Here is a 25,148-nt window from a genome sequence, read left to right on the forward strand (position 1 = left end):
TCATTCATAACTTCCAATTTAATATTTTTTAAATTATTTATTCTTTTCAGAATCACAATCATATTATTAATATTTCTTTTCCAATTTTGATTTTTATCATCCCAATGACTTATATTTCCTTCAATCCAATTTGCTTCATATATTTCGTCAAATCTGCTTTTTGTAATATTATAAAATCCATCGTAAGGTATCCATTCTAATGCTTCTTTTATATTTTCATGAGCTAATAGCTGAGTATCTTGAATAAATTTATCAATATCGCCATTACCACTAGTCCAATTTTCAAAATTTCGCTGAAAATTTATCGTGTTACATGTAAAATTACATTCTTCACATATATTTGATGGCTTAATTAGCTTTTTGGTACTTTTGATAAAAGAATCCATTAAGACTTTTAAAATCACGAATGAATTCAGGCCAATAAAATGACAAAAAAGATGTAAAAAAGCGACTTACTGAAAAAAAAATTTTAACCTAAAAAATAAGAATCATATAAGAACAATACTTACGCGTAATTGTTAGTTGTAACAAACAATGGTGTACGGCAGTAACGGCAGTTGGCCGCAAAACGCCAAAAGGTATGTTTTTGTCTGACAAAAGATTGTCGGACAATGATCAGCTCGGTTTGTAGAACTTGTGCCCATCATGAAGACGTTTGTCACTACACAAGTTACAAAAAATAAACCTTTATTAAATTTGATAAAAGTTATAACAATTCCCGAGTTTCATAATAAAATAGAATTAAATAATGAAATGAAAAATTTAAGAAAGAAAATAAATTCTAAGATCTATTATTATCCTACTAAATTCCACGTAATGTATTTCAAGAAAAATAAAGAACCAATTAAAATATTAATTTCCTTTAAAAAATCTCATATAAATTATTCGCTGCCCCTTCGTCACGATTATGTAGATCACTTTTCAGGTAATTACCAACCAATAAAAATAATTAACCAATAAAATTGAACAACTAGTTTAACGTCACCGCGGACCCAATCCTCTAAATAACAACCAATAAAATAAAATAATAGGACCACAGTAAATTAAAAACATACACTTAAATTAAATATAATACTGCGCCCCAAAATTAATGATTTCAACGCTGATCTTTTCAGCGTTGGATGGCATTTTGTCCAAAACTAAAAATTTTAAATTTTATTAGAAAATTTTTTGTGAATTTTTTTTTTCTTTTTTTATTAGAATTTTTTATAAATAAAATTTATTGATAGAGAATTTCTTTTTTAATATGGGTAAAGCTTTTTTATTGAATTTCTTTGGGGAATTTTTTTTTAATAGAAAGATTTTCTACTTTGATAAAAATTTCTGTTAGAAAATTTTTTTATTGATAGAATGATAGGGGAATTTCCTGGGAGTTTTTTTTTAATGAATAATTTCGTTGAAGGATTTTTTTTTGATAGACATTTCATTGGAGAATTTTTTAATAAGATTTCATTTTTGATTAGTATTAGGTTTCGCTAAATCAATTGGTTTATGTGCAACGTTCAAGTCCCTATATAAGTCCAAATAAATTGGGTTATTATTTTAATTTTTTTTGGCAAATAATAAATATTGTTGGAAAAAATTTTTAAAAGGAGAGAATTTTTTTGATAGAGAATTTCGTTAAAGAATTTTAGATCGATGAGTTATTGCGGTTTTCAGAAATGTTGGCATTGATAGATTTTCAATATATTGTATATTTTGTGTTTTTGTGTTTTTCCGGACATTTTTGATGACAATTTCTGGACAATTTCCAGATATTTTCTGGACAAAAAAAAACAAACAAAATATAATTTTTTTCCGGACATTTTCGATGACAATTTCTGGACATTTCCTGGACATTTTCCAGATATTTTCCGGATATTTTACAGACAAAATATTGTATTTTTGTTTTGTATTTTGTGTTCTTTTTTGTCTGGAAAATGTCTGGAAAATATCCGGAAATTGTCATCAAAAATGTCCGGAAAAACACAAAAACACAAAATATACAATATATGGAAAATCTATCAATGCCAACATTTCTGAAAACCGCAATAAACGAATTTTTGAACAAGCAGGTGATAAAATAGTAAGAGTTAAGAGTTATTGTGGCAAATGAAGTGTGTAAGGATTTAAGTGTTAGCGTGTCGGATACGAGTCCAGGAGCGTTAAAGAAGATGCGAGAAAATTATAAACTAATCGGTGAAGAAATCATCCGCATGGCAAAAAACATGAAGTCATCAACGCAAGGAACGAAGAGAAGATTCTGATAGCGAATAAACAAATTTGTCCTAATAAATTAAACAAATTTAAGATCAAGTCTTTGGATTTGCGTTTGGATTTGGTTGAAGTTAACACGCGGACGAAGATGGAATTTCGCCCGATATTTGGATATATTTCCGTCAAGAGCGTAGATTTATGGAATTTTTCTTAATGTTTTAATTTTTTTTTATTATTTTTATTTTGTTTTTCTTTTTATTTACAGCAATATATCAGAAAGTTTAATTTTTTAGTCTAGTCAATTCTTAACGCTTTATTTTAGAGAAAATTTTAGAAAATACAGAAATCATAGGATAATATGAAAAAATTCATAAAAAAATTTAAAAAAGTTTTTAGATTAGTAGCGTTTTTTACACAAAAGATAGATTCTTAAAATTAACAATTTTTATTTTTTAGATTTATCATAGTTATTTTTTAGTCTCTTTAGAATAGATCGGTTAGTTATAGAGGGTAATATAAATTTTTTATATTATTTTCTAGGTATTTGTATAATAATGTATTTTTTTAAATAAGCATAATTATTTAATAAACGCGTTACTAATTTTTTTTTTAAAAAAAAGAACATGAAGTCGTTCAAAAATATACTATGTTGAACGAAGACTTTACCAAGCAAAAGGCTTAAGGATGAAAATAGAGGGAAAGATTTAAAGAGTAAGAGCGAAAAGAGATTACAGAGTAGTCCAATGGACAAGAAAAAGTGGAGGATTTAAAGGAAATGATGGATCGATTGAGAATCGGTAAATGGTTAGTTTGAAGTCACGTGATTTCACGTTATAAATTTTTCAAATTTAACGTTAACACATTTATCTAGTTAGTTTAGTGGATGTGTAATATTTATAGTTCAATAGATAAAATTTTGTCTCAGGATAGTCATCCAAATTTTTATTTCGTTATTTATAATGTAGACTAGTCACAAATTTTAGATTAGTATTGACTAACAAAATATTTTTAGCAGTTGTAAATTTTTTAGTATACGTGAGTATTTCGGATTTTCGGTATCTAAATGTTTTGAAAAAATTTTTTCCATCAGTAATTCCGATTGAATATTAGGATTATTGTGATTTTCATAAAAAAATGTTTCGAATGTTTCGTTACTTGTTATGTGAATTATTTTGCATACCTTAAATTCATAATTTTATTTTGTTTGTCAATTTATTTGATCCTAAATATCTTATAAGTTTCTTAATAATTTTAACGTAAAATTAAATAACAAGAGGTTATTGTAAAAATTTGACAATCTAATCTATTTTTATAAATAAAATAAATTTCTTGACATAGAACGTGTGTACAAATATTTTATTGTCATACTTTCATGAGATGACATGTTGATAAAAGCAAGATTATTCTTTCAACTTGTTTTAATAAATTCATGTATAACGAATGGAATAATCTGTCAAAATTTACGTTAAGACTTAAATTACTTAATTTTCGTCTAAATCAGTCAATATACGGTATTTATACATGTAATAATTTGAATAAATTTATTAGAATAATTTAAATTACAAACTAATACTAATTTTGTAAAACATTTACTATTCTAGTCTTAGTGTTTAAATAATCCATGATAAATAAATAAATAAGTGATAATAATTGAAAATATAAAAAAATAATATTGTTAATTTGATTTATCAAAAAATCCATCTAAAGATAAATAATAACAAATTATAGATTAATTATTTTCTTTATAAAGAAATTTATTTATTTTAAGAACTTACCATCAGGAATTTCCAGTTCATCTTGTTCTTTTGAATGAAGGTTTGGATTATTATATACTTCGTCATCATCTGTAATAGATAAGTAAATAGAATTAAACCGGTATTAAAATCGTTCGTTATTACGTAGAATTTTCACCTACCATCGACATATTTTTGAGTTTTTTCTTTTTCGTCATCTAAATTTTTAAATAAAAGTCACGTTTTAATAAATGAAATTGATATAGTAATTTTATTCGTTAGTAATTTACTTACTATTTGACTTTATTTGCAACTTTTTAAATAATTTAGATAATTTTTTATTACTATCTAAAAATTAAGATATAAAGTTAATATATAAATCAATCTCGATTTGTCAATAATTAAAATATATTACCTCTAAAAATAGTAATTACTTTTGATGATTTGCTACTATTCTGCTCATTTGATTTATTAAAGTCGTTAACTAAAATAAAAATTAATTATTAAACGTCATTATATGATAATTCAACGCTATAATGTTATTAAATACTTACTACTGTTAAAATCATACAATTTACTATGAAACGCTATTAGCAGTAAAATAAAGTATTTAAAACTAAATTATTATAGTAACCAAAAAATGGTAGAAATTATTATTTGTACGGTTATACCTTCTTGTTCTTCTATTATAATAAAAAAGATAACGTTAATAATGTATTTTAAAATAACTGAATATATTCATTAATAAAATATTATACACTTATACCTTCTGTTGCATTTCTTGGTTCATGTAGATTTCCAAAGTTGTGAATTTTACTTGTAAATAATCTGCTACTTGTATAATTTTCTTCTACTTTATTCTTTTCTAAATTATCCATTTCTGATTTGAATAATTCATCTGACATATTTTGATAATATAAATTAATTTTTTCCATTTTTATACAAAGTGTATAAGCGTCAGGTCTTTTTAATGGATTAGCATCCCAACATTCTTTCATTACATTTTTATATTCTAATGGAGTTCCTGGCACAATTTTTGGTCTTATACCGTTAATAATATTCATTACAATATCACTTTCATGTTCATAATTTATAAATGGTGGTTGTCCAGATGAAATTTCCCACATAAGAATTGCAATACTATAAATATCAGATGCAAAAGTATATTCTCCTCCAACAATAACTTCGGGTGCTATGTAAGGAAGATTTCCATATATACTTTCTGATGGTTTATCGGCAGGTCCACAAAATCCAAGATCACTAATACACCAAGAATTATCAAATTGAAGATATAATATATTTCCAGAATGTAAATCTCTATGAATTGCTTTCTCTTTATGAATAAAATAAAGTGCAAGAGTTATTTCATTAATAATTATCATTCTATCTTTCCATGTAAGTTGTTTATGATTTTGTTGTAAATATTTTCTTAAATCTACACTCATTTTATTCATTACAAGCATATAATTTCCATTTGATGGATTTTGCGTTAAACCAAAACATCGAAGAACTCTTGGCCATTTATTACTTATAGTTAAATGTGATTTAGCCTAAAAGATAATAAATTTGTAAAAATACTAGTGTTAATACAACAAATTACAACAATTTTATAAAATATAGAATACAATAATACAAACCTCTTCAAACCAACTTTGATTTGCACTTTCAACATTTTCTAATTTTTTAAGCACTATAGCACGATTTCCAAGTCTCGTTAATTGTTTTTTTTCAGAATCCCATTCATCATAATGTCCATCAATCCAACCTGCTGTATAAATTTCAGAAAATCCACCTTTTGTTAAATATTTAATATCTTCTAAATTACTATATGGGATCCATTCAACTACCATATTTGGCATAAGTGATTCCATTTGACATTTCTGTATTAAATTATCAATATCATCATTTCCAGATGTCCAATTTGAAAATTCTTCTTTTAAATAATTTCGAACACAATATTCACAATATAATGTGGCTAAACATTCTTGCTTACAATTTTCACAAACTCTTTTTGTTCCTGAATTATAGTTAACTTTATCTCGATCATAACTTTTAGTTAACCGTCTTATTGCATAAGTTTTTTCATCATTTGTAAGAATTTTATCATCAAGGACTGTTTGCTTTTGAAATTCAAATTGTTTGTGTATATCATTGTAAATACTAGTATCTATTAATGTTATCGCTCTTTTAATTGTTGCATAAATTAATTCATATCGAAGGGTGGACATAATGAATGAATTATTTTAAGTTCGGTTCACTTGAATTCCGTGATAAATTAGTAAAATGCAAATTGATGATCAAACTTCATTTTGTGCCACATAAACTTGAGGTACCGTAATATTTTACGCCTCATACCCAAAAAAAGAAAATCATTTATCTATTCCAATTTTATTTTTAAAAATTAAATCTCACTTAAAAAATCAATATAAACATGATTGATGAAAAAGCCAATTTTTTTTAGTCATTTTCAGTTGAATTTATTTTAAATAAACAACGTGGTGAATAATTAAAATGAAAGGTTATAAGAAACCATTTAATTCATTATTTTTATGTTTTAAAAAAAAAAAATGAAAGAAATCTTTACGTCATAATGTACTTAGGTTTCATGTTACACAATTCAAATTATTTATATGGAGACTATTTTAAACGTCAGTGTAATATATAGACTTACTATTTAAATAACTGTTGATTTAATTACCGGAAAATTATATAGTCAAATATTTATATAACGATTTACTATATTCCATTTAAGATATTTATTTTTTTAACGGTTCAATCTAAAATCTTTTTATTTAATAAAATTCATTTTTAAAAATCTTTTTTTTTAATGAGAAATTTTTTTTATAAAGTCTATGGAAATTTTTTAATAAAATCCATTTGAATTTTTGATATAGATTTTTGTTTGAGAAAATTAATGAGAAATTTTTTGAGAAATTTCTGCATCAAGTAATTGATGCATTCAAAAAAATTTACAAAATTAATTTATTATTGAAAAAGGTGTTTAATTGAAAAATCTTAAAATATTAATAATTTTTGGTATAACAGAAATCGGCAGGTAAAAATGGAGTCTGAAATTTAGAATTTTCATAGGGGAACTGATCATCATGTCCAAAAATTTTAGAACTTGAACAAATGGTGGAAGAGTTTAAAAAAGTATATAAAGTTTACATTTTTAACGCATTTTGACAATATTCACTCCTTTACGAACACGTAGATATAAAATTTCACGTTAGCTAATAGTAGTTTGAAATCTTTCTTTCCAAAAAGTTATCTCGGCTCGTATGCGTTGCCAAAAGTGTAGACCCAAAAAGGGCCAAGGAGGGCTAGGTGTCAGCGCTTAAAAGGAAGAAGTAACAGAAGTTTAGGACTATAAAATAAGATGACTATTAGCTTTTATTTTGAGGATTTTTTGCTCTGGTTTTTTTTCGGTCTTTTGGAATTTTTGCCTTGTTTTTTTTTGATCGGCGCAGCAAAAATTCAGCACGCAGTCAAATTGCCAGGCGTTCATCCTCAGTACCTATGGCAAGTGGTAGTGGTCAAAAGTGCGTAGCAAAACATAGCGTGTACACGCTACAAAACATAGTGTATACACGTTATCTTTTACGGCGGGTTACCCCTGTTCTGTTGGATTAACCTGTCAATTTCGGGGTAACCCGCCATAAAAAACAGCGTGTATATGCTACATAATTTAACATGTATACGCTTTATATTATAACGGTTTATTAATTTATTTTGGACCAAATTTTAAAATTTTCAAGGGATTGAATACCTGCCGCTTCACATATCAGGTACCCGCCGCTTCACAAATCGGGTACCCGCTGCTTCACATAGCGGGTAAACGCTATTTCACATATCGGGTACCCGCCATTTAATTTTTTTTTAAAAAAAATTTTTTTTTTTTTTGATGGATAATTTCGTTAAAAACTTTTATTTGATAGAAATTTCATTGGAGAATTTTTTTTAATAAGATTTTTTTTTTTTGACGTATACTTAATTTGTTGGAGCAATTTTTTTTAACAGGAGAGATTTTTTTGATAGAGAATTATTTGAGATTTTTTTTTTTTGTAGAAAATTATTTGAAGAATTTTTTTAATAGAGAAGATTCTTTTTTTGATAGATAATTTCGTTAGAAAATTTTTTAACAAGTGAAATTTTTTTTGATAGAGAATTTTGTTACGAATTTTTTTTTAATTGAAGGAGTTTTCCTTAATAAAGAATTTCTTTTGGGAATTTTTTTAATAGGTGAAAGTATTTTTGACGGAGAATTTTATTAGAGAATTTTTTTTTAATAGGGGGATTGTTTTTGATAGAGAATTTCATTAAAGAATTTTCTTAAATAGATTTCGCTGAGAATATTTTTTTTTTGATAGGAATTTCATCATAGAATTTTTTTTTGATAGATAATTTCGTTAGTGTAAATTTTTTTAACAGGGAGATTTTTTTTGATAGAGAATTTCGGTAAAGATTTTTTATTTTAATAGGAGAGGAGTTTTTTTTTTGGTATAGAAATTCTTTTGAGAATTTTTTTTAATAGGTGGTAAGAATCTTTGAATTTTTCTTTAATCGGGATATTTTTTTTGATTGAGAATTCATTAGAGAATTGTTTGTTGAAAAATTTTTTTATTTTTTTGATGGAGAATTTTGTTTAGAAATCTTAATAGAAAATTTTATTGAAAATAGTTTTTTTTAATAAGTGTATCGAGAATTTTGGCTTGAAAATTTTTTTTAATAAAGAATTTCATTAGAGATCTTTTTTTTTATAAAAAATTGATTGGAAAATTTTTTATTAAATTTACAATTTTAATAAATTTTTACTTCTCTTCATCTTCCCATCACTTCCTTTCATCTCCCATCGCTCCTTTTCGTCTCCCATCACTCCTCTTCGTCTACCATCACTCCTTTTCATCTCTCATTATGTCCTATTTCTCCTTTTTGTTTCCTATCACTTCTCATTACTCTTTTTTACTCCCTTTCATCTTCTATTACTTTCCATTACTCCACTGTTATTTCATTTTTTTATTAGCATCTTTCTCCTTGATCATTGTAATTTACTTATCTTTTTTATTTATTGTTATTATTAATTTTATTTGTACACTTCAATAAAAATAAATATGGTGATTTTTTTCTTTAAAATCGTAAATGTGTGACTTAAATTTTAATATTTGTCAAATAAAATTTCATTAAATAAATAATTATCATTATTGATGTTTATCAAAAGTTAATATGCTGACTGCCAGTTCTTATAACGGGTACCTGCCATTTCTTATAGCGGGTACCTGCCGTTCCTTATAACAGGTACCCGCCGTTTCTTATAACGGGTACCCATCATAACATATAACGTATATAACGCTATGAAATATAGCGTATTAAACGCTATTTTTTGCAACAGGTTACCCCTGAAACAGACAGAACAGGGGTAACCCGCCGTGAAATATAACGTATATGCGCTACAAAACATAGTGTATACACGCTATGTTTTGCTACGCACTTTTGACCATGGCGGCTTTCCATACAGTACCTCCCGGTCATTGATAATCATGGCTGACGGATCGCTGGAGATCTTGTTTACATTTCTCAAAGACTGATATTTGTGGTACACAATTCGGCAAAAAATTTTCCATTTTCTGCCAGAATCTGATGACAAATGACCGCAGCAATTATCACGTGAAAGATTTAGATTGTAGGCTTATTAACACTTTTGGATTTTAGCTACAGTGGACCATTATTCTTATGATGGTCTGGATTTAATTTTTAAGGAAGTTAGGCTAACATCCTTGAAAAAGGAGATTTTTACATGATTTCATGTAAAAAATGTTCAAAAGAAAAATATAACGTCTCTTTTAGTTTAATTAGAGAATTGTGATGATGGAAATTGAAACCAAACATACGACATGTGGAAAATTTTTGGAATTTGGATCAAGTAAAGAGGTATTAGATGTGTGGACGAGAGACGGAGAGAGGAATCTTAGCCCATTTTCAATTACGCTTTCATAGAGGATTTAGATTTCGGAAAGTTTTCTACTTTCAATTTTTTTTTTTTGGATTATTGGATTTTTGTACGATGTTTGGACTGCTGTCTGGTTAGAAGATACGTGACGTAACTTGACAAATGAAAATAACCATCTACCGTAAAATTTACTTTTTTGGAGAATAAGTTGAAAAATTATTTAATAATTTGTTTCCTAAAAATTTTTATTTAAATATCATTCAAATAATTATTAGTTGAGATAGTAAAAATAATATAAATGTAAATACTCATCCAAAATTTGGCTCAAAATAACTAATTTTGCGATCCATTTCAATATTTGTAAAATTCTTTATAAAATATGTGTAAATTTTTACCACTCATATATTCCTTTATTAAAATATAGTCTTATATTACAAAATCTTGAGTAATACATAAATTGTGTTTTTGATTTTGATTTTAAAATAACTAACAATATAGTAAAAATTTTATATATACTTACCGGATATAGTTAAATTATTTGTCAATGAAACAAACAGATTTTTTTATCGTTGATATTTGAAGTTTCATACCATGGAAGTCAAATGTTGCTAAAGTTTCAGATGATTCAAAATTTCAGATCAATCAGATTTTTTCCATACATCAAGTAGGAAGTAAAAATCTTTTGATGTCATTTTTGTACTATCAATATATTATATTATTTCCCAAATTTAGACTTTTTTAATTAAATTAATTTCAACATTGAATTACATACAAGTTGATTTGTAGTATTATTATAGTTTTGAAATTAATACATGGTTAAAAAAGGCAAACTATACGTGATGTAAATTATACGTGTAATGAGAAACCATCGCATGAGTCAATTTCATAAATATTATGTAAAGTTACATACATGCCATTCTTTCTATACTTTCAATGTATTTAATGTATTTAACTCAGATGTTTACTATTAAAGCGAAAATAATTATATTTTATTTTTTATCCAATATATAATTCGAACTTATAAATATTCTGTTGTATTTAAAAGTTGTTTTCTAATTGGAAAAATTCGATTTTTAACCATAAATTTATTTGATAATTTATTTTATTAACAGAATCAATGGAAATTAACGTTAATATACTCGAAATGTTTCATTATATCATTTTCCAATGATTAAGATTTTATAACGATATTTTGCAATTTCTGATTTGTTGTATCTCGATTTACCACATATGGATATATGTTACATCCTCTTTCATTTTAAATAAATGCAATTATTATTGATAATTCATTATACATACTATATATTATATATCGATATCTCATTCCGTTTTTTTCATCTTTAATAATATTTTTTTTTTCTTTACATATAAAGTTAAGAATATTAAAAGTAGGTTATTTTTTACATAAAGACATAAAAAAATAATAGTTCAAAATCTTATATAACTTTTCGTTTAAGAAATTTTATAAACATTATTCCACTAAAAGATTTGTTGATTGATTTAAATATGATCTAACCAAACTTAAAAATCTGGACCGGGTCATAATTAGGTTTTTGACCTCCATTTGAGTTGGATAACTTTATAATATTCAAAGATTAAACATAAAATACAATTTGTAATTTTTTTTACTTTGTTGCAATTTTATAACATATTACATACAATTCATTCTATTTATTTTTCATATAATTTTATAAAATAATAATACTTTATTTAATCATAAAAAATACATTCCAATAAAATATCATATCTGTAATAATGTATGTTAAAGAAAATAAATAATAAATAATAAAGAAATACACCCTTCCTTTCTTTTATTCAGCTGCTTTTATCTATAAGTGAAAAATAAATTATTAAATGATATTATTAATAAAATAAATCATACAAAAGGTTAATATATATAAGTAAGTACCTAGGTCTAGTTTAATAAAATCTATTGCTTCTATTGATTTTATAATATAAAAAAAAAATAATTATATACGTCAAATAAAATATTTAAAGAATGCTTTTGTAAAGTAAATTAGGAAATTAATTACCTGAATATTCTCCAAATGAATTATCATCCTTGTTATCAATAGCATTTTTTGGTTCTGGAAGATTTTTAAAATCTAAAAGCCTACTCGTGTAAACCGCTTGAGGATTTGTAGTATATGAAAGAGCAGGTCCAATATATAATGATGATGATGATGTCAACTTTTCATTAATATTATCTGCTTCTTCAATTTGCCTAGTGAGTTCAACGCCATATAAATTAAATAATAAATCAAATAATTCATTTGCTTTAGGTCGTTTTAAAGGATCAGCATCCCAACATTGATTAATTATATTTAAAATTAATTGAGGAATTTTATAATTTGATTTTGGCCTAAGTCCTTGACAAATGCTAATAGCTAAGAATTTATCATGAGCAATATCATGATAAGGAGGAAGCCCTGTACAGACTTCATATGCAATAATTCCAAAACCATAAATATCGCTTTCTTGAGTGTATCCTTTTCCTCTTAAAACTTCTGGTGCTACATAAGGTAATACTCCATATAGTTCTTTACATTCATTTTGAGATGATTTTACATTTGCTGGTCGACATAATCCTAAATCAGTAATTAAAGTATAATGGGTGTCTTTTAATATATTACCACAATGAAAATCACGATGAATTAACCCTTTTTGATGAATATTATCAAGGCCTTGTGCAATTTGTCGTAAAATCATCAACTTTTGATTCCATTTTGTTGAATTAAAAGTATTATTTAAATGTTGTCTTAAACTACCATTTTGTACATATCCCATTACTATCATAAAATTTCTAGATTCTGGGTCTTTAGTAATGCCATAACACCATGCTATATTATTACCTATATGTTCTGACAAAATTATATGTGTTTCAATCTAAAAAAGAATTCATAATAATAATAATTAATAGATAGTTTAACATTTATAATAGGACAATATCTTGAAATTATATACAAAAATAAGTAACTTACTTCTCTTAAAAAATCGGATGTAATATCTTGAGAATTATGTAAACATTTTAAAATAACTGGAAAATTCTCATATTCCTTACAATAAAATTTACGTCTTGTCCATTTATTATTCTCAAAATCCCAACTTTTTATCCATCCATCTTTCCAAATTGCTTTATAAATAGTTCCAAATCCTCCTTTTGTCAAGTATTCAATATTTTCAAATCTATCATATTCAATCCATTCTAAAACTTCCTCAAATTGTTTAGCTTTAAGTTGTGTTTTTTGAATAAACTTATCAACTTCATGATTTCCACTAGTCCAATTTTTGAAATTTTGTTGAAAATGTTTAGCATTACATGAATTACACCAAGTATAACCAGTATTAGGTTGCTTACATTCCTTGCATAAACCATTTTCTTTATAACGTATTTTTAATTCTTCAGTTAATATTAACTTATCAATTAACAAACTTTGTTTTTCAGTTAGGTCCTCATGGTCAAAATTTTTTATTTGCTCAAATACATCATCACTGATCATAAATTCTTCCATATTAGATTAATAAATGTGACTTCAATTTTATGTTTAAACAGAATAAAAAAGATTTTTTTTTTTTAAAAAAAAAAAGGCGTTAAAACGTATTACAGTTGCACAGCAGCGATTGACAAAATTTTATTTTTATTTAGGTCAAACGGTCAAACAATAAAGTGTTCAAGAAGTCAGCTGATGATCACAGAAATCACACATCATTTAAGTAAGAAATTTCCTTTTTTATAAATCCCTAACTATAAATACTTGTTTCACAAAAAAAAAAAAAACTTTGCAACACCAAAATATTATTTGTTAGTAAAATTATACTACAGTATATAGGTACTTTGTTGAAATTTTGAAAAATGCAGTACAGTCAATCAATATCATTATAAGTAACAACGTGTATTAAAAATTATGATAATTAGAATCGTGCTAAAATTGTTAGATTAAAAAATGTATTATCCAATTATTTTAGTTTGTTTTAAATTCTATACAAAAAACTAAAAGAAATATTTTACCATTATTATATAAAGGAAATTCGTATTAACAAATGGAATTCAGTTATAATATACTAATTCATCATTAAAGTAGTTAATAATTATAAAAAAAATATTTCAATCTGCTTGTAAATAAAAAAATAATTATTATTATTATGACAAAACAATAAATTATTAAAATTTCCATCTATTTTAACATCATTTTCTTAATAACATGAAATTTTATTTTTAAAACAATTTTGGTATTTAATGACAATCTAAATATTTTCTTAAAATTCAAAAAATATAATAATTTAATAGCGTTAAAAAGTAGTTACGCTCAAAGATTACTGTAAAATATGACAGTAAGCTTTAACAACTAGATTTAATGTTCTGAAAAAATAAAATTTAAAATATTAATTGAAGGATAAACTGATTAGTAATCAATTATTGCTAAAAAAAAAGAAGGTAAAAATTGAGTTACTTCTGTGTCATATGCAGATCCCTGACCGAACCTAAAGAAAAAAAATGAAGAAAACGAATAATTATTTATTAAGCTCACTGCTCTAGTTATTATTTGCGCTATATTATCATGACATAAGAAAATATATATGTACTTACATAAACATTTTCTTTATACTAGTAACTAGTAAGACAGTAGTAGTATTACTACGTTTTGGAAAACAAATAATATATTAATTTCTAACAAGCTAAATGATAGAAAAAGAGTAACTAGCAAATTATCGATTTTTGATATGATAAAAAAAAAAGGTGCATAATAAATTATAAAAATTATTATGTATTATAAACTCATTTTATTACAATTGATCCTAAATTTTAGGTAAATTATACTATAAACTATAAAATCCTTTAAATAAAGTTATGGATAAAGCTTCTACCGTAATTATTTTAATGATGTTTTGAATTTCATTCTTAACTTTTATATTTTTATACTTCGATTATACTGTAAGTGTAACAAAACATATAATCTGATTACATCGAATAGAAGCAATTACTGTGATCACAATAATTCCTTTCTTGTTGACATTAGGCCAGTTCATAATTGTTCGATCGGCTTTTTTGGTCAGGTTGCACTAATCTCATGATCAAAGCTCAATTTTGAGAACATTATGAAACCAATAGTTATGGTTATGTACAATTTATAGACTGACTTTAAAAGCAACGGTTTATGGACTGACACTTTAAAAGCAATGGTTTATTTACACTTTAAAAGCCAAAGAGGTATTTATTTTCGAATTTTTATTATTAGCAAAATTTTTTTACATAAAAATCATAAAAATATTAGTTTCTTAAAAATAATGTAAACCTCATTTTATTTGTGATCTTAACTATTTTATAAGTTTCCAATAGTTTAATGTAAAATTAAAATAACAATCTAACCTATTTATTATAAATAAATAAAACGTTTGCACAATATTTTATTATCGTACTTTCATGAGGTCAAAGATGACAAGCGAGATTATTCTTTAAATTTACGTAAAGTCGGTAAAGATACTTAATTTTTGTCTAAATCAATATACGGTAGTAAATATTTTTATTGCTTATTTATACATTTAAAATTATTTAAACTACAAACAAAGAATTTTGTAAAACATTTACTACTCTACTACTCTTAGTGTTTAAATAATCCATGATAAATAAATAATTAAATGATGATAATTTAAAATATAAAAAAAAACATTGTTAAACGATTATTCAAAATTCATCTAAAGATAAAAAATAACAAATTATTTCTTAATTATTTGCTTTATAAAGAAATTTATTTTTATACTTTATTTTAAGAGCTTACTGTCAGGAATTTTCAGTTAATATAAAATTAAATTAAAAATTCGCATACCATCAATATCATCATCAATATTTTGTCTTCAATTTAAAAAATTTAGATGATGAAAAAGAAATAATTCAACAAAAAATGAAAAGCTACATTAAATAAATATATTGACAAAATAATTTTTACTTTTTTTGTTTACCATCAATCAAAATTTGGAATTTTTAAATTCTCAATATTGTCCAAGTAAGTTCTTTAATCTTTGTACATCATCTTTAAATTGATAAATAATGTTAATTGATTAATGACCAAATTTAGAAATAATGATTATCTAGATAGTTCCTTATAAAATTCTCTTTTTTACTTTAAGGTATCTAAATAATGAAGTTAGAAAGTTTACCAATAAACAAACTGGATGTTACCCAATATGAACGAATATTGTAATTAGTAAATTAAACCAAAATATTTTTTTACTTGATTTCGTTGCTTTGAATTCCATCATGATAGACATAATTTAGAAAAGTAAAAACTTTTATTAATAATTTTATACTTTGATCAAAATTCATAATCTCTGGAAGGTTCACGTTGAAAACTTGCGCTAAATAAATTATACCAAAAATAAATTAAAAAAAAAATACTTTCCATCATTCTTTTTCGTTTTTAAACCCTTAACATTTTCGTCCCAATCTTCCTTGTTCTTATTATAATTTTCGACTTTATTCAATAAGATAAATAAAGAATCCGCAGCAAGACTTCTGACAGTCTTGCATCATTCTTTCTTCGTCTTTAAAATACATCAAAAATATTTGATTATTATTAATTTCAAAATGGTCAAGTATTCAAAGTTACATGTTCCTCAGGATGTAGTAAGCATGAGCAAAGTAACAACAAGTGATCGGCGCACATTTACTATTAGATCTAAGCATCTTAATTCTAGTAGAGACGGCATAACGCTAGTAGATGATTTTAGGAAGTCGTAAAACATTATCAAAAAAAAAAAGAAAAGATCTACAAATTATTTTGTCCCATTCTACGCAAACTCGATTATTACCACTTTCAGTATTGCTTGGATCCTGTAAGCATCCCATTTAACAATACTACTTTAATAAGTCAGTCTCAAAAATCATTTAAATTTTTTTTGGCCAACACAAGCTCCTCAGTCTGGTTCAAGTCAACAAACTAGATTTTACGGTCTAAAAAAAAAAAATTAAATCAATTCAACTTAATTAAATAAAACTAAAAGTAATGAATTAAATTTTTGAATGTCTACACAATCTCTATGTCAAATTCTATTTATAAAGTTGATTAATCATACATCATTTTTTAATATCAATACATGTACTTCGCGTTAAAACTATATTTATTTTTATGTATAATCTTGTACAATCTACTGTACATAATATATTATATGCATATTTCTAACATGGTTCCTAATATTAATAGATTGCAAGTACATTATAAATTTGTTAATAGAATAATTATCTTTCGTTACCGCGGTGTCATGTGATACATTGTGTATCACAATTATCACATGATATAAGTGATCAAAGAACTAGGATAAATTCGGTAAGTTACAAAATTTGACAAATCAAATATTTGACGTAATATTTATTTATTGTAAGACGTTACTTGTGAATTTTATTCCGGTATTTTCATTCTCTTGTTAAACTTTTTTAAAAATTTTTCTATTTCAATATTACGAAAATGTCAAAACTCAATAAAGATATTCTTTTTTTAATATTCGAAGAATTTCAAGATGATCCAAAATTTCTCTTTTCATGTTTAATGGTGAATAGACTTTGGTGTGAAACTGTGATTCCAATTTTATGGAGGAATCCTTGGTGCTATGATATTAATTATAGTAATAAAAATTATTTATTTAAAATCATTGCTTCTTATTTATCTGATGATATTAAGGAATTCCTAACGAGACGAGGAATTCAATTACCATCATTTTCACACTATTCACTTTTATTCGATTATTTATCTTTTTGTAGAAGTATTAATATAAATATTATAAACATGATTATAACTTCTATTGGATCTTCTTTAACTTATAATCAATTTCTTTTGCAACAAGAATTTTATGGACTCTTTATGAAGAAATTTCCAGAGTTAAAGTATTTGGATATGAAATCAATTAGACATCAAATATTTTATTTTCCAGAAGCTAGGTTTCGTCTTGAATCACTTTGTGAATTAAGATGTAACACATCAATTGATTCTTCATATTTTTATGGATTGGTACAATTATGTCAATATATACAAAGGCTCATCGTTGTTAATTCAGACCCAAATGATTATCATGGGATTGCTGAATTAATTAGAGTTCAGAAAAATTTAAAGTATTTTGAGTGGAGAGATGATTATGATACAACATATATACCTAGAGCAGATCAAGATTCTTATAAAGAGATTCTTTTTGCATTAGAAAAAAATGCAAATAATATTATTCATTTAAATATTTTCTTTATTTTTATTAGTCGCACATTACAAAAGGTAGTCCCAAAATTTCATAAACTAAAAACATTGAAAACTAGTTTTTCTAATTTTACTGAAGAACAATTAAAGAAGTGTGTATACCATGATCTTGAGGTCTTTAAAATAGATCATCACAATTTGAAAGCAGCTTCTATTATAATTGAAAATAGTGGGGGACACCTAAAGAGAATCTCGTTGGAACCATATGGATTACTAGGGTATATAGATGGTTTCGTTGAAAATTCTCTTATTTTTATACGTAGTATTCATAGAAATTGTCCTTCAATTGAATATTTATCTCTTATATTTTCACCATCAAATGAACATTTTGCAGAAATTGAAAAATTACTAAAAATTTGTCAAAATTTGAAGTCATTATTATTAATTATAATTGATTATGCATGTGAAGATTCAACTTATGAGCAAAAAGTTTTAGAATATGGGGAAATATTATTAAAAATATTAATTAGTTCAACACTAAATAATATGAAAGAAATTAGATTTTGTGGTGATTTTAAATTTTCTTTACAAGCCTTAGAGGAATTCTTAAAAAAATGGGAAGGTAATGCGCTTTCAATAATAACATCTAATTATATTGAAGAAGATTATGAAGAATTGATTAATAAATATAAAAATAATGGAGTAATAAAAGATTTTATATGGGATTTTCATAGGAATATAATAGATATAGAGATATAAATAACGTCTTATTAATCACTACTTTGCAGAAACTTGATGATTTGCAACCTAACCATCATGAAATTAATCAAAATTCATATTGATCACGTGACAGCATGTTATCTTGACGAAATTTTTACAATTCGTAAAATTTTGCCGACTTATCGTCAATAAATAGTATTAAAATAGCTTTAAACTGCAATAAAAGTATTAATAAATTAGTGGCTAAAGTAGGATATTAGACAAAAAATTAATTAAAGATGTTTTATCAATGTATTAGATAATATTCAACGAAGCTTATTATTTGATACTAGATAAATCATATTTTATTTAATTATTGCAATAGCAATTTTCATTATAATAATACATTGTAATAGAAATAACTGATAAAAACGCAAATAATAAAAATTTATATTTTTGTAATAAAACAATTAATAAAAACATTATATCAAACCGAATTTTTTATAATTTTAAATTATTAGCGAAGTTTTGGCCATCTCTAGATGGCACAGCTAAATTTTTTGTCATTATATCCAAAATTTTCATTCTTTCTGAATCTCTGGTATTGTAATTAAAAACTACGGCCTTTTTAACTAGATTTTTTAAGTAAATCAATGAATTTTTTCTTCTTAAATCACCAATTTTCACAGTGTTCAACCAGAGTCATAACTCATAACACAATTATTGTTTTTTCTTCATCAATAAAATCATCAATATCTTCTTTTTGTGGTAAAGTTATTTCAGGAATACCTTGTCTAAAATATTATTATATTATTTCGGTCAAATATCATAATATCTGTCAACTGAAAGTTGAAATGAAAAAGCCAGTCGGTCTTGGACTGATAACCAAACTTGATAACCGAACTGATAAAAACCGGTTATGATCGGTTATAACCAAAGTTAAGACTATCTCTCATATTTTATAATTTTCTTTTATTTTTTTTGCATAATTTGTTCGTACATATGGTTCCTAACATTAATAAATTGCCAATATAAATAAATTAACAGCAGTGTCATGTAATACAGTATGCATATCAATGATGTACAGCAAGTTGATCAAAGAACTAGGATAAATTCGGAATTTTGCCAAAATCAAATAATGATGCAATATTTATTACTTGTGACACGTTACTTGTGAATATTATTTCGGTATTTCATTATTCATGGTTAAAACTTTTTTAAAAATTTTTCAATATTACGAAAAATTTCAATATTACGAAAAATTATATTCAAGGATATTTACTATAATAAACCAGTGATTAAAGATTATTTTGTTAAAGAATGTCAAAACTTAACAAAGATATTCTTTTTTTAGTATCTGAAGAATTAGTACAAGATGATTCAAAATCTCTCTTTTCATGTTTAATGGTAAATAGACTTTGGTGTGAAACTGTCATTCCAATTTTATGGAGGAATCCTTGGTGCTATAATATTAATTATAGTAATAAAAATTATTTATTTAAAATCATTGCTTCTTATTTATCTGATGATATTAAGGAATTCCTAACGAGACGAGGAATTCCTTTACCCTTAGTTTCATTCCAATCACTTTTATTCGATTATTTATCTTTTTGTAGAAGTATTAATATAAATATTATAAACATTATAATTTCTATTGGATCCTCTTTAACTTATAATCAATTTCTTTTGCAACAAGAATTTTATGGACTCTTTATGAAGAAATTTCCAGAGTTAAAGTATTTGGATATGAAATCAATTAGACATCAAATATTTTATTTTCCAGAAGCTAGGATTCGTCTTGAATCACTTTGTGAATTAAAATGTGACACATCAACAGATTCTTCTTATTTTTATGGATTGGTACAATTATGTCAATATATACAAAGGCTCATCGTTGTTAATTCAGACCCAAATGATTATCATGGGATTGCTGAATTAATTAGAGTTCAGAAAAATTTAAAGTATTTTGAGTGGAGAGATGATTATGATACAACATATATACCTAGAGCAGATCAAGATTCTTATAAAGAGATTCTTTTTGCATTAGAAAAAAATGCAAATAATATTATTCATTTAAATATTTTCTTTATTTTTATTAGTCGCACATTACAAAAGGTAGTCCCAAAATTTCATAAACTAAAAACATTGAAAACTAGTTTTTCTAATTTTACTGAAGAACAATTAAAGAAGTGTGTATACCATGATCTTGAGGTCTTTAAAATAGATCATCACAATTTGAAAGCAGCTTCTATTATAATTGAAAATAGTGGGGGACACCTAAAGAGAATCTCGTTGGAACCATATGGATTACTAGGGTATATAGATGGTTTCGTTGAAAATTCTCTTATTTTTATACGTAATATTCATAAAAATTGTCCTTCAATTGAATATTTATCTCTTATATTTTCACCATCAAATGAACATTTTGCAGAAATTGAAAAATTACTAAAAATTTGTCAAAATTTGAAGTCATTATTATTGATTATAGTTGATTATACATATGAAGATTCAACTTATGAGCAAAAAATTTTAGAATATGGAGAAATATTATTAAAAATATTAATTAGTTCAACACTAAATAATATTAAAGAAATTAGATTTTGTGGTGATTTTAAATTTTCTTTACAAGCCTTAGAGGAATTCTTGAAAAAATGGAAAGGTAATGCTCTTTCAATAATTATATCCAATTATATTTATGAAGATGATGATTATTATGAAGAATTAATTAATAAATATAAAAATAATGGAGTAATCAAGGATTTTAGAAGTGATTCTCATAGGAATACAGTAATTATGGATGAATAACATCTTAGTAATATTTATCAACATTAAAAAGTTTTGTTAGAAATTAATATATAGCATAATATATTAAGTCTAAATATTATTTATTTATTTAATAAATGATTTTTAACTTCAGAATTTTCACTTATTAATATGTGTTACACTGCGTAGATTTAGAAACTTTTGTTTTAAATTTTGCCAATTTCTTTATCACTCAATGATTTCTTTAATTTTTAATTTACATATAAAAAATAAAATGGTTGGTCAAATTGTGAAAGCATTATGTGATTATCATTATGGCTGCAAATAACCCAGTTTAGTCAGAGTTTAGTTGTCCATTATTATTTTATAATAGTTTTGATTATTTATTATTATTTTTTGGTATTACTTCGAATGTAATTTGTATGCGATTACCAAATTGTCAAATTTTTTTATGTAATAAACAATTTCTTTTTTTCAAAAAAATCCGTAATTGATTATATAATTATTAGTATATGAGGAATACTAAATTATCTGTATTTATTAATTAAAATTTTACATTCCAAAACAATATGGCCCCTACGCTCGCCATACTCTGTCACTTCCAAAAATCAAATTTGAATTGTCCAACCCCTAATATCCTTCGAAATACAATAATAAATAATACATTCCTTAACATTAATTAACTAAATATTTCCTGGATGCTGTCCCAATCATAAGCCAGGTGTCAAACAAATAATAGACAAAAATAAAAAATGAAAAAAAAGTCATCAGAAACTGGACAATTCTGCTCTATTAAATAAAAGGATAGATTTAAACCATAACATAAGGAGTTAATCTATGCTTTCTAAAAATATTTGGCAACCTAAAAGAAAAATGCATGGAGTAATAAATTCAGTATATACATAAAGCAGTGATTTTTTAGTCATACCCTTTGGGAAATATCCAGTTGGAAAGTAAGGAATCAGCTGCCTATAAAAGCAAATATAATGAATTATTAATAGATTAGTTAAAATTAGTACATACACAATCCAAAAGGTTTCCAATATTTTTTCATACATCATATGGATTTAACCTTCTGAAAAAATGTGCAGCTGACTCAGGATATTCTTGAATAGCTATCATATAATTTCATAATAACTATTAGTTGTCCAGTTTCTGATTTATAAAAGTCTATGGCTAAATGAAATAGATTAAAAAAAAAAGAAATCATAAAAAAGTAATCCAAATGAAAAGGGGAGGTACCATATTATCACCACTTTCTATTTTTTCTTTCAAGTTCAGAAGTCTGAAGACCTGCTGAATGGTAGTTGTAATAGAGCGGAAGAATATGAAGATAAGCCATTTTTTATATATTGCCAGCAAATAAATAAGAAAGGCTTGAGATTTTTAAAATTCAACACAGATATGCTATATATATTGTATTATCCTCAAATTCTGATTGATTGAGCTTATGAAAGGTGTTTGCGTTATAATTACATAATTATTTCTGTAAGCTATATTATCTTAGATAATCTGTTAAAAGTCAAGTAATGGTAACACAAGGTCACGTATAGATTAAGTTTTGTTAACAAATAGTTATTAAATCAAATTGTTTGATAAGTATTAAAAATGTAAAAACTATTATTAAGAGGATCATAAGGCGTTAATGATAGAGTTACAATTACAGGAAAATATAATAGTAAATACGAATAAAAGTTGAGGAAGACATAATTGAAAAAGATATGAATTATACGGAGATTGATATAGGTTGGTCAAAGTTCATGGATATATTTATGATATACAAACAACAAGAGGTTGAAAAGAAACTTAATCAAAAGAGAGAAGAATGAGCTAAGAAAATTCAAGAAAATATGAGCGGAAAGATATTTTACATGATTAAAAAGCGTGAAGATTGGAATTGTGCTTATCATTAACTCGTCCGATTACATTAATTGAAGTTACATAAGTTGATGATAAAAATTTTTAATGAATCAACTTAGTGAAAATAGAGTTTTGAAAGAATGAAATTTTGCTGCGCTAAAAAATGAAAGTACTTTTGGAATGATTAAGATTACATAAAATATAACGATAATTAAACACGCAATCCGATAAGCATGAATCATTTTAATGGATATAAGTAAAGCTTACGATTCGGTGAGCAGTTATTTCCTAGAATCTTTCCAACTTTATTTATTAATTTAGTAATAGATATAACAGACAGCAGCCACAATCGATCAAATTTAATTAATGGAGTATCAATAAGCAGTTATTATGTAGAAGATGGGATTGATCAAGGGGAAGCTTAGTCTTCTATTTTGTAGCGAATACACTTTTGTCAAATGTAAGAAGGTACTGATTACTCACTAGAATATTATAAATTCAATAATATCAACAAAAAGGAAAATGTAAAAAACATAATGTATAATACGGTGGCAATTTATGGATGATATGACATTACTTGGGAAAATAAATCAAGTGTTCAGAAAATGCTAGAAATATACTAGTTTTTTATAAGATATACAATATTAAGGACGGACGTCAAAAATACAAAATATTAATGATATGATAATAGGAAATAATAAGATAGAAAAAGTTAATAGTAAGAAGGAAGCCAGTTTTGGGAATTTATTTTCATATAAAAATGATCGTAATTTATATATTAGGAAAATTCATCAGATGGTAGTTTTTGCAGACAGATAAAATTTTGATAATGATATGGAATATGTAATAGATATATAGCGAAAAAATTTCAACACACCATTTTCATCAGATTTAAATTGATTAATTTTAAGTTGATAATGCTCTCCTCCTCGCATAGCAAGTATTATTGATAGATGAAAAAAAACATGATACAAAGGCCTTCAGGATTATCTGTAGTTATTTTAGGATGTTGTAAAATTTGTTGAATTTGCTGAGAGTTAATAGCAACTGAACCCAATGTTTCACCAAAGCCATGTTCTTGAAGATCACGCAACTTTCCATGTAAAACATCATGTAAATCAGGAAACATGTATTTGTCATGTAAATTTATTTGTGGAATAGGTGAAAGATGAAGGAGATATCTATTAAGTGCGTCAACAGATTGCTTAACTGATGTTGCTTTATATTCATTACCATTTTTCATTTTCATTGTAGAGATAAATTCTACAATTTGTTTTTGAAGCTGAGAAATATTTTTAAGATCAGTTAAAGGAACTGAATAACCAGCACAAGCACGAAATTCTTCAAACTTTGTGGACCAACTTTTAGTAGATTTTTCAGTATTTTTGACTTTTGCCTTCTCACGATAGTAAGAAGCTTTAATTTGTGCGGCATCTTGAATATTGTCAATATTATTAGAATTGTTAATAGGGTTATCTGATGAACTAAGTAAATTTGTTGCTGTTTGAAAACTTGGGAAATGAGACGTGTTTTTTTCGCGTTTTTTACTCATAATTTGATAAAAAAAATAAAAAAATATGGTAAGAAAAAAGGAGAAAAAATTTTCAGAAATACGATAAGAAAAAAAAGGAGTTAAAAAAATATGATAAGAAAAAAAGGAGAAAAAAAATTTTTTTTAATCAGTAACAAGGTTTAATAGTTTATTAATAATAGTCTAAGCCACAGATGTTAGTCCCCGTGATATAAAACAGTTATTCCATGGGATAGCCATAA

At 25.1% G+C, this 25,148-nt stretch overlaps 5 protein-coding genes across 5 annotated transcripts; 2 read left to right on the forward strand and 3 right to left on the reverse strand.

Annotated features, from left to right (window-relative positions):
* Positions 1–3,871: 3,871 nt before the first annotated feature.
* OCT59_012768 (uncharacterized protein) lies at positions 3,872–4,807 on the reverse strand (the record flags this gene model as incomplete). The annotated part of the gene is made up of 8 exons (XM_066140351.1): positions 3,872–3,897; positions 3,972–4,040; positions 4,112–4,147; positions 4,224–4,277; positions 4,345–4,413; positions 4,484–4,516; positions 4,601–4,612; positions 4,696–4,807. 8 exons carry the CDS (start codon positions 4,805–4,807, stop codon positions 3,872–3,874), a joined length of 411 nt encoding a protein of 136 aa, XP_066001236.1.
* Positions 4,808–11,691: 6,884 nt separating this feature from the next.
* Positions 11,692–13,388, reverse strand: OCT59_012769 (uncharacterized protein; the record flags this gene model as incomplete). Its single annotated transcript, XM_066140352.1, has 6 exons — positions 11,692–11,705; positions 11,786–11,815; positions 11,910–12,100; positions 12,536–12,762; positions 12,858–12,883; positions 13,196–13,388. The coding sequence occupies 6 exons, from the start codon at positions 13,386–13,388 to the stop codon at positions 11,692–11,694; spliced, it is 681 nt and encodes a 226-aa protein (XP_066001237.1).
* A 3,948-nt stretch (positions 13,389–17,336) lies between these two features.
* On the forward strand, positions 17,337–18,812 carry OCT59_012770 (uncharacterized protein; the record flags this gene model as incomplete). The annotated part of the gene is made up of 1 exon (XM_066140353.1): positions 17,337–18,812. One exon carries the CDS (start codon positions 17,337–17,339, stop codon positions 18,810–18,812), a length of 1,476 nt encoding a protein of 491 aa, XP_066001238.1.
* Positions 18,813–20,072: 1,260 nt separating this feature from the next.
* On the forward strand, positions 20,073–21,557 carry OCT59_012771 (uncharacterized protein; the record flags this gene model as incomplete). The annotated part of the gene is made up of 1 exon (XM_066140354.1): positions 20,073–21,557. The coding sequence occupies one exon, from the start codon at positions 20,073–20,075 to the stop codon at positions 21,555–21,557; it is 1,485 nt and encodes a 494-aa protein (XP_066001239.1).
* A 2,761-nt stretch (positions 21,558–24,318) lies between these two features.
* Positions 24,319–24,991, reverse strand: OCT59_012772 (uncharacterized protein; the record flags this gene model as incomplete). The annotated part of the gene is made up of 1 exon (XM_025327696.2): positions 24,319–24,991. Exon 1 carries the CDS (start codon positions 24,925–24,927, stop codon positions 24,319–24,321), a length of 609 nt encoding a protein of 202 aa, XP_025169923.2. The 5' UTR covers positions 24,928–24,991.
* Positions 24,992–25,148: the final 157 nt, after the last annotated feature.

This window comes from Rhizophagus irregularis, chromosome 20 (assembly GCF_026210795.1).
Source record: "Rhizophagus irregularis chromosome 20, complete sequence".
Lineage (NCBI taxonomy): Eukaryota > Fungi > Glomeromycota > Glomeromycetes > Glomerales > Glomeraceae > Rhizophagus > Rhizophagus irregularis.